The sequence below is a fragment of the Cynocephalus volans genome, chromosome 14 (assembly GCF_027409185.1).
Source record: "Cynocephalus volans isolate mCynVol1 chromosome 14, mCynVol1.pri, whole genome shotgun sequence".
NCBI lineage: Eukaryota > Metazoa > Chordata > Mammalia > Dermoptera > Cynocephalidae > Cynocephalus > Cynocephalus volans.
This window is the reverse complement of record NC_084473.1, coordinates 66,819,310-66,835,140: the sequence shown is the minus strand read 5'-3', so window position 1 is coordinate 66,835,140 and position 15,831 is coordinate 66,819,310. Positions and strand designations below refer to the sequence as shown.

At 40.7% G+C, this 15,831-nt stretch overlaps 2 protein-coding genes across 4 annotated transcripts; both read left to right on the top strand.

Annotated features, from left to right (window-relative positions):
- Nucleotides 1-242: 242 nt before the first annotated feature.
- On the top strand, nucleotides 243-4,792 carry FAM136A (family with sequence similarity 136 member A). Its single transcript, XM_063078693.1, has 3 exons — nucleotides 243-366; nucleotides 1,271-1,411; nucleotides 3,335-4,792. The coding sequence occupies exons 1-3, from the start codon at nucleotides 280-282 to the stop codon at nucleotides 3,521-3,523; spliced, it is 417 nt and encodes a 138-aa protein (XP_062934763.1). The 5' UTR covers nucleotides 243-279; the 3' UTR covers nucleotides 3,524-4,792.
- Nucleotides 4,793-5,936: 1,144 nt separating this feature from the next.
- Nucleotides 5,937-15,721, top strand: SNRPG (small nuclear ribonucleoprotein polypeptide G). 3 transcript variants are annotated; one of them, XM_063078816.1, is made up of 4 exons: nucleotides 5,937-6,060; nucleotides 10,120-10,142; nucleotides 10,641-10,765; nucleotides 15,403-15,721. In XM_063078816.1, exons 1-4 carry the CDS (start codon nucleotides 6,029-6,031, stop codon nucleotides 15,451-15,453), a joined length of 231 nt encoding a protein of 76 aa, XP_062934886.1. In that variant the 5' UTR covers nucleotides 5,937-6,028; the 3' UTR covers nucleotides 15,454-15,721. The 3 variants fall into 3 exon arrangements, with proteins under 3 accessions (XP_062934886.1, XP_062934887.1, XP_062934888.1); XM_063078817.1 differs by having other exon boundaries at nucleotides 15,382-15,462; XM_063078818.1 differs by lacking the exon at nucleotides 10,120-10,142 and having other exon boundaries at nucleotides 6,026-6,060.
- The last annotated feature ends 110 nt before the right edge of the window (nucleotides 15,722-15,831 follow it).

The window sequence follows — 15,831 nt, the reverse complement described above, 5'->3', positions numbered from 1 at the left end:
AGACTGGGAAAGGGCAAGGTTTGTTAAAATTCATCAAGCGACACACGTAAGTCTGGGCATTGACCTATATGTTAATTCTATTAACTATTTTTTAAGGATTTGAAGGAAGGGAGGAAGGAAGAAAAGCAGGCAGGCGTGCAGTTGCTCCTCTCGGACGCCAGGTGGCGGCGTGGGCAGGGGAAGGGCAGGCCGCCGGGAGCCCGCCGCGGCGGCGAGGGGGCGGGCCCGTCGCTGAGTCCATGTGGGCGCCGGCGCGGCGCGGGCCAGCGCGGGGTCGCCATGGCGGAGCTGCAGCAGCTCCGGGTGCAGGAGGCAGTGGACTCCATGGTGAAGAGTCTGGAAAGAGAGAACATCCGGAAGATGCAGGTATCGGGGCGGGGACCGAGCCGGGCCCTCCTTCCCGGCGGTCCAGTTCCCGGACCCTACCCCCAGTCGCCGCACGATGCCGGCTCCGCTGCCCCCGATTCCGCAGACCCGGTCGGGACGTCTCGGGGATCTCGGGAGCACGTCTCCCCTCAGACAGGCCCCGTGGAGCTTGGGCTAATCGAATGAAATCCGTGCGCCCTCGCCGCGCGCAAGGCCGTTTGCCACCCAGTCCGGCCGGGGGCAGGGAGTGTCCACGGGCTGGAGTTTAAAAGACCCTGGGGCGAGGCGTCTGTCCTCCTGCACCTTCCCCTCTTGCGCGACCTGAGGCCCAGAAAGGGCACGGCCAAGGTGAAAGACGAGAAAGGCGAAAGTGCCCGGCCTCCCCTATGGCCGGGTCGTGTCCGGTTGCGCCGAACCCCGCTGCACACAGCGCTGGTTTATATGCCGTTATGCTTTGACCTCCGAAGTGATTTATGGGCATTGGTCCTGCCTCCCTAACCAGATTGTGGGCTTCCCTTATAGGGCCCCTTGAATCGTTGTTTAATGAGTTGGTTGCCCTTTGGTGGAGTACGGATTAGTAGGTAGCCGACCTCTGAACCCTGTGGTATAGGTAGGTATGTGGTTTTCAGAAAATGGCTTCATCTGACCCACCCGCACCGTCCCCGCCATCGATGCAACAAGTGCCAATGAGCTAGCAGCATGAAGGCCATGAAACACTCTGCTAGGCACCGAGGATCGTTTTCCCAGTCGTGGTTGCCCTGATGTCTGTTCTAAGGGAAGATGAAAGCATAAGATGAAGAAGGAGGTGCAAATATAGATATGACCTCCTAACTCTGTAGCACTCCCTGATCATCTCTGTCCCCGGAGGTTTTCCTCCCTAACCTGCTCTGCGCTCCCTCCCCAGGGCCTCATGTTCCGGTGCAGCGCCAGCTGTTGTGAGGACAGCCAGGCGTCCATGCAGCAGGTGCACCAGTGCATCGAGCGCTGCCATGCGCCTCTGGCCCAAGCCCAGGCCTTGGTGACCAACGAGTTGGAGAAGTTCCAGGTGAGGAATATCCCAAACTGAGGACTCTAGTCCTTGATGTGCTTTTTTGCAGATAACAAACATTTATTCAAAACTCTTGGCTTTAGTGTCTGTTAACATTTGTGACATTCCTATAACCAAACAGCCTTCACAGGGTTTGAAATTTTGAAAAAAGTACTGGAAGTTGAATGCTGTAAATTGAACCATATTTTCGCATAGAAACAATGATATAAAAGGGAGTTACCAGGGGAGTTCATGACCAAGAGTCTTTATGCATTTTTTTTTCAATAAGCACCACATACAATCTGTATATTTTATAGTATAAAGTTCCCTAAAACCTACACTAATTTAGTTTAAAACAGCAAAATCCCCAAGAGAGTGGAATAGGATAGTCTTGAAAAGGTACAGATTCCAGCAAGACCCAACCCCCATTTTGTAGACTTGCACTATACACTGTCCACCCAGGACTGCCTCTACTTGCTACACCCAGAGGGCAGCTCCATGTCATTAAGGAGCAGTCTTTTTTTTTTTTTTTTTTTTTGCAGCTGGCCAAACCCTTGACCTTGGTGTTATAACACTGCACTCTAACCATGTGAGCTAGCCAGCCAGCCCAGGAGCAGTCATTTATATGAAGCATTATTATTGTTGACTTACTGTTGCCTCGCTCACAAGCCCCTTTGGGGTTACAAAAAGAGCTCCCTTTTTCTCTCTCTGGAGCAAAGGGTATCTACAACTTCATTGTACTCCCTTCCTCTGAATATATTTTTCTGGAACTTGGGGGAAGCAGGGCTTATTTCTGAGCCAGTTGTTCCTAGCCTGAGGTTCCATTCACATGGAGAAATTATACCTAATGTGATACATTTTTAAATTCTGCTATACAAAACTCTTTAGAATTATTGCCTCCATGAAGGGATAATTTCTCCCAGATCATGAAACCCCAAAGGGTTTCTTTGTTTTCATTTTCACAGCTAGTTTTATAAATAGGGTCTTTGAAAATATTATGATTCTTTGATTGCTGTACAACTTTCTCCTTCCATTCTCTTTTCAGTCCTCTCCAAGCAGACTTTCACTCTTCCACTGTGCCAGAACTGCTCTTGCCACTCACCTCCACAGGGCTAAATCCAGTGGTCATTTCTCAGTGACCTATCTGTATCACTGACACAGTGGATCACTGTCCTCCTCGTTGAAATGCTTTATTCAGTTGGCCACCAGGACACCTCACTATACACATTTTCCACCTACTTTCCTCCCTGGCCACCCTTTCTTGGCCTCCTTTGCTGGCTCTTCCCCTCTCTAACCTCTGAGCATTGGAATGCCCAAGGCTGTCTTTGGTCCTTTTTTCTAACTACTTCTCTAGACTTCTCTAATCTCATAGCTGTAAATTTCTTCTATATGCTGTCAACTCCTGCATTCATACCTCTAGACCAGACCTCACTCTTGAACTCCAGGTTCATATAACCAACTGTTTCCTTAGCATCTCCACTTATTTATTTTGTCCCTCTCCTGTCACTGGAATGTAAGTTCTGTGAGGGCAAGAACTTCATCTGTTTTACTCATTGCTATATTCTCAACCATTAGAAGAGTGCCTGGCACATAGTAGATGCTCAATAAATATTTGTTGAATTGAGTGTTTTTCTGTAGCAAGGGCAGATATAAAAGAATCAAGATGTTTGTAAATCAAATAATAACTTCTAGTAACCTCTCACTTCCTGGAAGAGTCTTCTGTATAATTTATTCTATCATTTATCTGCTTTCTAGTAATGCTTTGTCTGGGCCCTCCTCATGCCACCTTCTGTTTTAGTCAAGGTTATCACACTGTAGTGTCCCTTTAAATGATGAAGATAATATATGTCAGGCTTGTAGCACAGGCTTGGCACGTGATGGTAACTTGGTAAATGGAGGCCAGCCTCTCAGCTTTCTCTACCCCCTGCCTTCTTGCCACAGGACCGCCTGGCCCGGTGTACCATGCATTGCAATGACAAAGCCAAAGATTCAATAGATGCGGGGAGTAAGGAGCTTCAGGTGAAGCAGCAGCTGGACAGTTGCGTGACCAAGTGTGTGGATGACCACATGCACCTCATCCCGACTATGACCAAGAAGATGAAGGAGTCTCTCTCATCCATTGGGAAATAAAAGTCTTTGCCAGTGGCCATCGGGACTGAGGGCAGGAATCTATTTAAAAAGAGGAATGGGAATGTTAGCGTTTTAAGCAAAGTTGATGGCAGCAAGTTTAAGGCATATGTCATTTGCCTCTGGACACTTTTTCTTTTATGTTTAAATCCTAGAAAGTGAAATGGAAAAAACTGGTGCTAAAATTTGGGTCAGAGATAGAACAGGAGCGTGTTTTATAGTCTAAATTTCATGTGGCCAGTTCTTGTCCTGACAGTAGGGATCTCCCTTGTACCAAGCCAGAGCCCTCAAAGTTAGCAGATTCTTCTTACTACACAAGCACAGGCACCAACAGGCTGGTATGTTCCTCTAACTTGCCTATGATCTGGTGGAGTTTGAAGAGACGTGTCTGTTTGCTGCCAACCTCCTGTTCACCAGAAGTGTCACCACACCATTTTCCAAAAGCTATAAAACAAAATCCACGAGGTCACTAATTTAGAAGGGGAAAAGGGGTTTCTGGATCCTTGTTTTTCTTGGTTTTGTTTTATATACAGGGCATGAAGTTGATTTAAGATGTGGGGTTGAGAGGGAGAGTAGTTTGGTTCTTTTTCTCACCATCAAGATGTGGATGTGCATTTCTTGAAATTCTTACACACTGAATGTTTTAACCTGGAGATGATGCAAAAAAAAAAGAGAGAGAGAGAGAGGGAAAAATGAGCTTCCGTCTCATTGCCTAATGGGCTCTGAGGCTGTCTCCAGCAGAGTGACAGGACAATCTTGCAGTAACACTTTCCCCTTGAAGGGAAAAAGTTTTGATTGTGACATATAGCAGTATCAGGGAATGAACAGTAATGAGAAACTATTGGCTACTTAAAAGAGTTGTGAAGTACTGTATTTGGAAAAACTTGATTTTTGTAGAACAGAATAGAATGAAAGAAGCCTAAACCCAGCATTGCTTGCTTAGCCCCCCAAATTAACAGAGCCCTATTGAGACAATCCCCTGGCAACAGGAAGGTCAAGGGATCAAAAGTAAGCAACTTGGGTTAGGACAAGCTGTGACTCCCTTAAAGCAGAGGAGGGGCAGCCCCCATTACCAAATACCATTTTTGCCTGGGCCCTTGCAACATGCAGTGTTTTTACCCCAGCATGGCACCTTATCATTTTGATGAGGACCTTGTCTTTTTACCAACTTACTACTTGATAATATAACCTGTCTGTTTGTTGTTTCAAGGCTGTGATATATTTTCCTAATGATTTTGTTTTTAAAAAATAAAGATTTAATCCCCCCCCACACACACTATTGTGTTTCTTTATGTCTGGGCAGTGAATATACACCTTTCTCATCACGCTTCTCCTTGTAATGTGTGAAATAAGTTTCTTAAGATGTCCAAAAGAGTGGAAATTAGTTATGTGTTATGATTTGGATGCAGGACTGGTTCACTGCACATGGAAGAACTTTGAGGGAAGGCTAGGTAGGGCGTTAGGGCTTGAAGTCCATTAATGTAGGAAAGAAACTATGAGGCTAAAAAAATTCAATATCCATGTCAGGTCTCTAGTTCCAACTAAATATTAACAGCAAGTGGTGGAAAAGGTGTACAATTATGACCCCTCTGGAGGAAATTCAACGTGGAGAATTTGAGTACCAAAAGAGTGCCAAAATATATGATGAGTTTAAGTCTTTACTATCATTGGTATTTAAATACAGCCATCCCTGAGCATTAGGGATGAGTTGAATTTTGGAGAACCATCTCTTGCTTAGAATCATCAAGGTTGCCTATTTTGCTCTAAATCTTTAATAATTTGTGGATTCTATTTGGGGTCACGTAACAACCAACCGGATACAAATCGGAGACCACTTTTTACACCTACGGTATTGACGTAGAGAGAACGTTTGTGTGCTGTACCTCATGTTTTATGTATAGGAACAATGGAACACTGAGCGGGGTTGTGGAGGCAGTGTTAACATGAATTGCGGGACCATCGACGGCAATATATTTCAGGACTCCAGATTTAAATTCTTGGAGACAGGCCGAGTCACTCGCCTTGCTTTCTTCCGGCGCAGAGGCGCCTGGTTTAGCTGTTATTGGACCCCCAGGCTGGACCTGGCAGCATGATGTGGCAATACATGTCAAAGAAAAATTAAGGGCCCACTGCAGAGCTCATTTTCATTCAGTATACATGAAGAAAATAAACGAAGCTATCCACAGACAAAAGGGACTGACTGAGTTCACACAGAAGCTACAGACCACACCGCTATCTCGATTTTACACAAAGGAAACGGAATTAAGGGATCTCGAGGCCGCGCCTCTCCGTCCTAGCCAATCGCTGACGACGCAACCGGAAGTTCAAGGTTGACCGACTCCCTCAGGCTTCCTCCAAGTATCGCGAGATGAAATATGGAAACTACCGGCAATCGATTGGGTAAGGGGGCCAGTGACGTCACACGCAAAACGCCGGGCCTACCGCGGGATCGTGAGGGAGGCTGCGAAGTCTGTTTCAAGACCTTTCTGAGCCCGCGAAGTAGACACCATGAGTAAAGCTCACCCTCCCGAATTGAAAAAGTGAGTATGTGTGAGGGCCGCGCCGAAGCGGCCGCTTCTTTGAGTGCCCCGAGTCTCTTAGACTCCTCTCCATTTTCCGTCAGTGCGCCTGGCGTGCCTATGGCGAACGGCGCGTGTTCCCTCCCCTCTTTCCTTATTCTGATCCGAGGCTGCCAGGATCCCGGCCAGGGTCCCGCGCTTCGGGGCCTGAAGCCCGCGCAGTTGTCGCATCTCGACTTTGTCGACATGGTTACCAGAGGCAGCAAAGGCATCTCCATTCGGCCGACTTGCCTCCCAGTCCCGAGTTCTCGGCCCCACGCTCGCTCTCATTACTTGAAGATCTCGAATGCTCTGCTTTGTTGAACATCTTGAATAGCACCATGTTCTACATAAGGTTGCTGGAGGAGTAATTCTATAAGAAACTAAGGAGGGGGCTAGAATGGAAGTGTTTGATAGTATACGAAGTTATTAAAATCAAAAGGCCACTTTAACCTTAAAGAATGTTTGTAGCTTTTTCTTTCAGCTTTCTTTTACTTAGAGATCCCATTTTTTTAATTTAAAAATCCCATTCGTTTTTCTTACCTTTTTTGTTTGCTTTGTTTTGTTTTGGTTTGAGCTTGCTGTTATCAGCACCATGCCTTTTTCGTCTTCTTGTACTTAAATTAAACTTGAATGTCGTGTGATATGTTATTCTAATATTAGAACTGGGTGAAAACATTCATTTCTCTAATCAGAGAAGGCTGGTTTAGGTGTGTTCGTTTTTGTTTTTTTCCTGCACCCAGTAAAATCAAACAGCTTTAATTAAGTAGGGTATCCTTACTTTAGATGTTACTGAGACCCCAAAAGGTCCGTTTGCTCGCCGCTCAGTAGCCAGTAATTGAGAGACAGGTGTTGGTGTAAGGGAAAGTAGCCTTTAATCAGGAAGCTGGCAGCCAGGGGAAATGGTGGACTCAAAGATCATCTCCAATTTTTCCAGACTTGCCAAAGGGTTTTATAGGGACGGGTGGTATGAGGCTGATTCATGATGATCTAAGCAGGGACATGCAGGCATAATCATAAAATTGCAGGTAAACATCAAAGAACTTCTCCAGCGGGAACTGATTAATGGTGAAGTCAAGTCACAAATTCAGTTCCTGTTAACCTCAAAAAAGATCTAGTTAGTAAGCTAGTGAAGAATAGTCATCTGGGTTAATAATTTTTTCTATTATTTATTCTGTGTACAATGTTAGCAAAAGTCATTATGTTCTTGCAATCATGTGAACAAGAATCATTGTATTCTAATGTCCAGCTTGCAAGTATGCGGTTTGGGTTACAAGTGAGAAAAAGAAAATTTTAATATAGAAGTTTAATAAAATAGAGTCACTTCTGTTCAGGCTGTTACATAGATAGGACCCAGTTTAAAGCTTTAACTTCCTCATATACTTCTCGACTGACCTTAAGATGTTCTTTGTCTCCTGAATACTTCTCTGTCTTGTTCATATCATGTAATGCTGGAATTCTGCATGTAGTAGTTGGATTGCGCACAGAGTGAAATATTAATACAGGGATCAGTTTTTCTGATGTAGACATATGGTCTGCCTTGTTAGTATAATTCATTTATTACCAGCCTTTAAAGAAGTCAGACATGTGGAAAAGTTCACATTTAAAAATTTTGCATTTAAATGCACATTTGCATCAAAGCCATCTTTGTGCAGAAACTCTATGTATCTTTTAGTTGGGTCTGTTAAATAATTATTAAATCATGAGTTACATTAAAATAAATAGAAATTATTGTGAATATGTTTATCTAAAGGTTATTTTTTTATTGGTGAACTGATGAAGTCTTGTAAGTATCCTCTGGATTCATCAAAGACTGGTGAGATGATGATTATTTTTTTAAAAGGACCATTCTCTACTTGTAAGCTTAGATTTCCTTTCTGATTCTTAACAGATATTTGAGAATTTTTGAAAATGGAACTAGTTTTGATCCCTTTCTCGTCTCATCCTTAGATTTCATGAATTGTGAGATCCTATCAAATCAGCCTCCAAAATGACTTTCACCATTTTTCATCCTTTACTTTCTCACAATACCATCTTTCACACCTTTCTACCCACCTCCTAGCTTAGCATGACTCAGTGGTTCTTAAATAGGGGTTAGGGAGTCCCATACTACCAGCATCTAGTGGGTAGAGGCCAGGGATCCTGCTAAACATTCTATAATGTACTGGATAGCCCCCAACACGGCCCCAAATGTCAGTGGTGCTGAAGTTGAGATACCTTGGCCTAATTGAATTCTCCCTTCCACCCCTTAAAATTTGCTGCCACAGTAGTCTTGCCAGTGACTGACTCTGCTTTAATAACTCACCATTGCCTGCAAAATAAAGTTCAGACTTCTTAACCCAGCATTCAGGCCCCTCCATTTGAAATCTAAGCATCAAATCTTAACAGCCACTTATATTTGAATGTCCTGTTCTCCAGTCAAACCGAACTGTTTGTATTTGCTCAAACTTTCTCACTTGCTGTGTGACACTGGACAAGTTTGTTAACCTTTCTAAGCTTCAGTTCCCCATCTATAAAATGGTGGTAATAATAGTACATAACTGGCAAAGTTGTTGTAAGAATTAAATAAGCTTGTATGTTATATTTGCTGTTTAATGTGATATGTCCTAGTAAAATATATGGTTTTATTTATCATATTACATATATATTTTATTTGTAAATGTGTCTACTCCAACCTTCAATCAGGCCCAATGTCTTATTTGTCTTTGAATTCTCCCATGATATCCTATACATTAAAATTTGAGTGGACTTTTTTTTTTTTTTTAAAGATGACCAGTAAGGGGATCTTAACTCTTGACTTGGTGTTGTCGGCACCATGCTCTCCCAAGTGAGCTAACCGGCCATCCATCCCTATATAGGGATCTGAACCCGTGGCCTTGGTGTTATCAGCACCACACTCTCCCACGTGAGCCACCGGCAGGCCCTTGAATGAAATTTTAATTTTCTGGCCTGTAACTGGAAGAGATCAAAACTAATTTGGGCCGACCCCGTGGCGCACTCGGGAGAGTGAGGCGCTGGGAACGCAGCAGCGCTCCCGCGGCGGGTTCAGATCCTATATAGGGATGGCCTGTGCGCTCAATATAGGATGGACTGTGCGCTCACTGGCTGAGCGCAGTGCGGCCGGTCACAAAACGAGACAAAAAAAAAAAAACTAATTTGACTGCATGGCTTAATATTCTCATATTATCCTGCCGAAATGGGATTTTCTTGTTTAATTCAAATTCTTTAAAGTTTCAAAATATGCATTTATTTTACTAAAATATGTGTCTAGAACTATCCTAAACATTTAAGTTTGACACTTTAATATTAAAACAATACTACTTATTCAGATATAAAATAAAATACCTGTTGAATTGGATATGGTTTGATTTCTGTTTGCTACCTTTACAACTTAGATTGTTTAGTTTTGGAAATAACCAAATATAGCCTGTTGTTGAAAATTAGGTGAATGAAACAACATTGTATTGAACAACAAGAATGTTTTTGTAATTCATATTAGTATAAAGACTCAATTTAGGGCCGACCCGGTGGCTCACTCGGGAGAGTGCGGCGCTGGGAGCGCAGCAGCGCTCCCATCGTGGGTTCAGATCCTATATAGGGATGGCCGGTTCGCTGAGCGCGGTCACAAAAAAGGACAAAAAAAAAAAAAAAGACTCAATTTAATGTAGATTAATGTATTTCATTTTTATTATCTGATCTTGCCCCTTCCCAAATTACATTGCTTTGTGTAATGTCTAACTTAGGTAACCTGTTTCTCCCTTACCATTTACAGAAATACAAGGTTTTTACTGTTTGAAATTTTATTATTGGTCCGGCCTGTGACTCACTCAGGAGAGCGTGGTGCTGACAATACCAAGTCAAGGGTTAAGATCCCCTTACCAGTCATCTTTTTTTAAAAAAATAAAAATAAAAAATAAATAAATTTCATTATTCCTATTGTATAGATTTTAGCAAATTGTTCTAACTATACCTACTTCTGTGCTTGTTTATGATTAAAACTTTTAAATCAGTTATGTGATCTTTACTCTTTTGCTTTTTCAGATTTATGGACAAGAAGTTATCATGTAAGTTTGTTGTTTTGTCTCGGTTTCGTTTGTTTTTTTTTTTTTAATTATTCAGTTGCTTTTTACATACATGTGTCTCGGCAGTACGTAATGTTTGGAGCAACTTTCTAAAAATAAGTCCTCCCTCACTTTGACAAAATTAACAGGAGTTTCCTATGTTGTGATACTTGAAAATTTATCAACCATTGGCTTTAAAGGTAAGCCACCTTCAGTTTGAATCTCAGCTCTACCATACAGTAGCTGTGTTACCTTGAACCCTGTTAACTTAAAAGCTCTAAGCTTCAGTTTCCTCATGTAAAGTAAGTATACTACTACATTATAGGATACTTATAAATTAAAATGTGGAAGAAAATGTAAAATGTTTAGCCCAGTGCGTGGCATATAGTAAAGACAGTGGGTCAAATATCTCAGATACCTGTATTTTATCCCACCTAACTTTTAGTGAATGATTGATAGCTAATGGACAGTTTTACTAAAACTTCTTTTCCCTTTTTATAGTGAAATTAAATGGTGGCAGACATGTCCAAGGAATATTGCGGGGATTTGATCCCTTTATGAATCTTGTGATAGATGAATGTGTGGAGATGGCAACTAGTGGGCAACAGAACAATATTGGAATGGTGGTAAGTAAAAATATAAGATTTCTCTTAGAGATTTTTTTTTTTCCTTTTGGAATATGTATTAACTTTTCATATATCAAACTCTCAGATTTTTTTTTTTTTTTTTAAGATGACTGGTAAAGGGATCTTAACCCTTGACTTGGTGTTGTCAGCACCACTCTCTCCCAAATGAGCTAACCAGCCATCCCTGTATAGGGATCCAAACCTGTGGCCTTGGTGTTATCAGCATCACACTCTCCCAAGTGAGCCACAGGCCAGCCCTTCAAACTCTTAGATTAAATGGGAGTTAGTAACCCCCAGAAAAGGCAAATAACAGGCAAGATTAGACTCTCCATCTCCTTTTTAGTTTTACATATGGCAGTCATTCAGATATGATAATATCCCAGTTACTTGTAGGTAAGACCTCAACTATACAGAACCTTCTTGAGACCTAGGGCTTGAAATTAGCCGTTGGAAATTATTTTTTAGCTTTATTCTATAATAAAGGCCTATAGTCCCTGACTAGAGCAATAGTTCTCAAACTGTAACATGTATATGAATCCCCCAGAAATCTTGTTAAAATGTAAATTCTGATTCAGTAGGTATGGGGTAGTACTTGAGATTTTGCATTTCTAACAAATACCCAGGTGATGTGGACCTGCCAATCCACAGATCACATTATTTATTTTACTTGTATACATAGTTAACCTGGATTTTCTGGTTTATCACACCCAAAATTTTAAAATAGTCACGGTAAAAGTTGTAAGGGATAATCACAATGACAGCAATTCACATGGGAGAAAACAGGAAAAACCGGAAGAAAACATATACTGAGCTCTCATTATAGGAGTAAACATTCCTACATTCATTAGGCCATAGTTGTATGACTACTGAAGAAGAGTTCTGATAATTAACAATAAGACCCAGACTTTGAATCCCTCTTTGTGTAGTACAAAACAATGTGCTAATAAGTGGTAAGTCCAAATTTCTTGGAAAAGCTGAATCAAAAAGGACAGCTTAACTTCAGCAAATCATTGAGCGTAAAGACCTCCAGGAAATGGGAAGAGTTCCTAATTGTTAGCCTAAATTTTTTTGCCTTGGTTTTTTTTTTTTTTTTTCTTTTTAAGTTTCAGCAATAGAGGGGTGAAGATAAACCTAGCTTTGACAGCTTTGCCTGTGTAATTTTTTTTCTTTTTTTTTTCTTTTTTTTTTTTACTTTTGCTGCATAATTTTTTTTAAATAACTCTTTCCAAGATTTGTATTACTACATATTTCAAGTATATTTTTATTACTATATTTTAAAAAGCAAATCAGTATTCATGATTGAAAAAAACAGTTTAGAGTCTCTAGATAGCATACCCAACCCCCAGGATTTATGTGAACTGACCTGCCTTTCAAATACATTTCCTTATGAGTTTCTGTTGAATAAAACTATGGCAAAATCATTAGCAGCCAGTTTCTTAGAAAAGCAAGCTTCTAAATACCCCAAGATTTCCCCCAGCCCTTCTTTTTACAAAGTAGGAAGTCTTCATTCCAGTAAACAGTAGATGGGTAGATTAGGCTTTTAGTTCATCAGTAAATTTGCTTAACAGGATTCAGAAAGGACTTGGCATCTAAATGTCAATTCTAATTTGAGAAAGTAATTTTTTTAGAGAATTCTGTGGCACTGCTCATTGGAATTTTATCAGAGAAGGAATTGAGCCTGGATCATGGATTCTTATGGCAATTTCCCACCTAAACTTTGCTAGGCTTAATTTTCTTTACACAGAAATTGGTTAAAAGCAGTGTCATCCCAAGTCATTTAAATAATGGGCACCTACGTACTGTGTTAGGCAGTCTGTTATTCCACTTCTGGCATTTGTTATTTGGGGGGCAAAAAAGTTTTTATCAACAGACACTAATACTTGCAGCTGAGTCATCACTTTGAAAATGAAACAATATATCAATCATCTTTAAGACATTTTTAGAGAAAAGGCAAGAACAGGAGTGAACTTTTTACTGTTCTGAAGTTAGAAGAAGGGAAATAAACAAGTTAAGGTTTTGTTCGTTTTCTTTTTTCAGAAGTTGTTTGGCAAAGGAGATAGTTTAGCTTCATTATTACCTTGTCTAAGTCAGTGACTCATTGAGGCCATTGAAGTTACTTAATACTATTATATTAACAATAGTATTAATGTGTATGTTGCAAGGGAGTAGTTAATTTGTTTTTGGGATCTGTCGGCTGGATAGTTACCTTATGATAAGCTTCAACTACTCTCTTCTGAGACACCCTCAGAGTTGTCAGTGGCATCACCTCTGTCTTATCTTCTTAAGATTCCACTCCACCTCAGGTCACCTGTAAGAATGTAGTAAAAATTCAGTTTTATTATGCTACGTAGTTCAGGAGCTCTTGCTAGAGTTGTGCTTCTATAGCTTCATTTTAGGTTCATATTCATATCTGACAACTGTGCCCTTTCAAAAGGCTGAAAGCCTGAGCAGCACTTTGCAAAACCTAGCATTGGAGCACAACTAAGGGAGCAATGAGGAATTCTGGACCCAGTGTTTCTGGTTTGATTTGGAGAATTGGACCTCAAACACAATTGCAAAAGATGAAGAAGAGTCCTACAAGGCAAAGGTGTTTACCAACTAGCCTTATTTTCTGAATATCATGTGACAAGGCAAAGAAGTATATAATGCCATTTTAGAAAATGTTCATAAAAAAGTGGCTTTGTTTTGTTTTGTTTTTTTAATGATACTAAAATGAAAAAGCCCTCAGATCTGAAAATCTTAGTTATCTAAAATACCTTCTCTCCTACACTCCCCACTCCTAGGGAAAATGACAGACCATGGACAAATTTAGGAGGGAGCTAGGGAGGAAGACCAGTTGTTTTGCATGCTTTGATTGGTGGGATGTGATGTTTATCATTTGTTCCAAAAAATGAAAAGCAAGGAATTTAAAACTCTGAGAACTAGGTAAGCATGTTGTTTAGCTTTCTACATTTCTGTTCCTAACTTATAAAAGTCTGTAAACTCCTTCAGTCCCCGTTGTCATTTGCAGGGCCTTATTCTCTTTTGAAGCTGCTCTTTAATTTTTTGCCACCTTCTCACCTTACTCATTACTATTGTCTGCCAGACTCAAAGACACTCTCCCACCTGTCTTGTTCCCTTCGAGTCTGTCAGCTGCAGTAATCGTAATATACAAGTTCATCTGTATATTTAACAGGTACTTATTGAGCCCTCTGTGTGCCTGCCGTTGTTTTAGGCACTAGGGATACTGCACTGAAGTCCCTACCCTCACAGAATTTACATGTGAGTGGGGGAGACAAAATCATAGTGTATGTGTAAATAAAGCAAGCAGAATAAGGGGAGAAAAGAACAAGTTACAGCTATCTTTACTCTAGCTGCCGACAAGCATAGCTCCACTTTGAATCTTATTCAGAATGCCTCTATGTCTAATGAACACTTCAAATTAGTACATTTCTTATCATCCCCCTCCTGTCCTTTTACCTGTCGGTCTACTTGGCCTATCTGTGCGGTCTATAATCCATCAGGGACTTCTTGTTTTCAGTCCCCTAGCCTTCTAGTTTCACTTATTTTTCTATCCCTCTTGAATTTGGTTACCAGCCTTTTCACCTATGTTCTCATAAGTGTCCTTGCTTATCTTAATTTATGGCATATCTGCTAAGTCAGGCATTGTGTTCCTAGGGCTCTTTCTTTATAACTTCTCTTCCTGCCTTTACACTCTGTCCCACTGAGTCTCATATATGTTGTCAAAAGTTATGATTGAGGGCTAGCCCGTGGCTCACTTGGGAGTGTGTGGTGCTGATAACATCAAGGCCATGGGTTCAGATCCCTATATAGGGATGGCCGGTTAGCTCACTTAGGAAAGCATGGTACTGACAACACCAAGTCAAAGGTTAAGATCCCCTTACTGGTCATCTTTTAAAAAAAAAAAAAAGTTACGATTGTCATTTTCTCAACCGTGAAACTTTCACTGGCTCATTGTTGCTTTCATGATGCCCTCCAAACACTTTCAGATTGACATTGAGGCCTTCTGAGATTGGATGCCAACTGTCTTTGTTTCCTACTTTCCATCATGACCTTTTCACTGCATTCAAATTAGATTCTTTCCTTATCCCCTTGTACAGGGTACTTGAAAAAGTTTATGGAAAGATTCATATTGGCTTTCAATCCTGTTTTTCCATGAACATTTTGAAGTACACTCATACTTGGTCTTCATCTTTGTTCTGTCTAGAATTTACTACCTCCTTGTTCAAATTCTACCCAGTTTCCGAGGCCCAGCTGAAATGTCATCTTCATAAAGCCTGATTTTCACAACTCTGATGCTGGCTTGTTCCCTAAATGAACTTACACCCCTAAACTGACATATTCTGCTGTACCTATTTTTCTCATTGATTTTTGGATCCCTCAGGGACAGGCATGTGCATGTACATTTTAGTTTAGAAGGTGAAATGGGTCAATCTAGAAGATGTACATCTCTTATAAAGGGTTCAGTGGCTTCATGTCATGATTAAAAGACTTGAGTTATTTGGTGTCCCTGTGGCTTGAAAAAAAGCCTCACAAACTGACATGTAATATTGACAAACCATTAATGATTTGGTGAAAATTCTTTAATCATTGATATGTCTTAAATTTCTTTTCAGATATATTTTTCTCTTTTTTAGGTAATACGAGGAAATAGTATCATCATGTTAGAAGCCTTGGAACGAGTATAAATAATGGCTGTTCAGCGGAGAAATCCATGTCCCCTCACCAAACGGCCTGTTTTTACTTTGGTGTAAAAATCAGGTCATGTACATTTTCATATTCGACTTTTTGTTAAATAAACTTGTAATAGTCAAAAATGCATTCTCTCAGATGTTCTGAATATGGTAATAGAATACTAGCTTTTATTCTAATTTTTTCTAATGTGAATTTTCCTGGTTGAGACTGATTTCAAAGAGTTTTATGCAATAAAATAGAAGAACCTTATTAAATGTGAAAAATGGCAAAGAACCTTTTTCTCCATCTCTCAATAATGAACAGAGATAAGCTACAAATTGAGTTTCTTCTGAAACATTATAATTTTCAAAATGTAATAGTAGTAACTCTGA

Coding starts and splice junctions, on each gene's coding strand:
- FAM136A (XM_063078693.1), top strand. CDS start 280: ATGGCGGAGCTGCAGCAGCTCCGGGTGCAGGAGGCAGTGGACTCCATG. Junction 367..1,270: donor AGAACATCCGGAAGATGCAG/GTATCGGGGCGG, acceptor CTCCCTCCCCAG/GGCCTCATGTTCCGGTGCAG. Junction 1,412..3,334: donor ACGAGTTGGAGAAGTTCCAG/GTGAGGAATATC, acceptor TTCTTGCCACAG/GACCGCCTGGCCCGGTGTAC.
- SNRPG (XM_063078816.1), top strand. CDS start 6,029: ATGAGTAAAGCTCACCCTCCCGAATTGAAAAA. Junction 10,143..10,640: donor TATGGACAAGAAGTTATCAT/GTAAGTTTGTTG, acceptor CCCTTTTTATAG/TGAAATTAAATGGTGGCAGA. Junction 10,766..15,402: donor AGAACAATATTGGAATGGTG/GTAAGTAAAAAT, acceptor TCTCTTTTTTAG/GTAATACGAGGAAATAGTAT.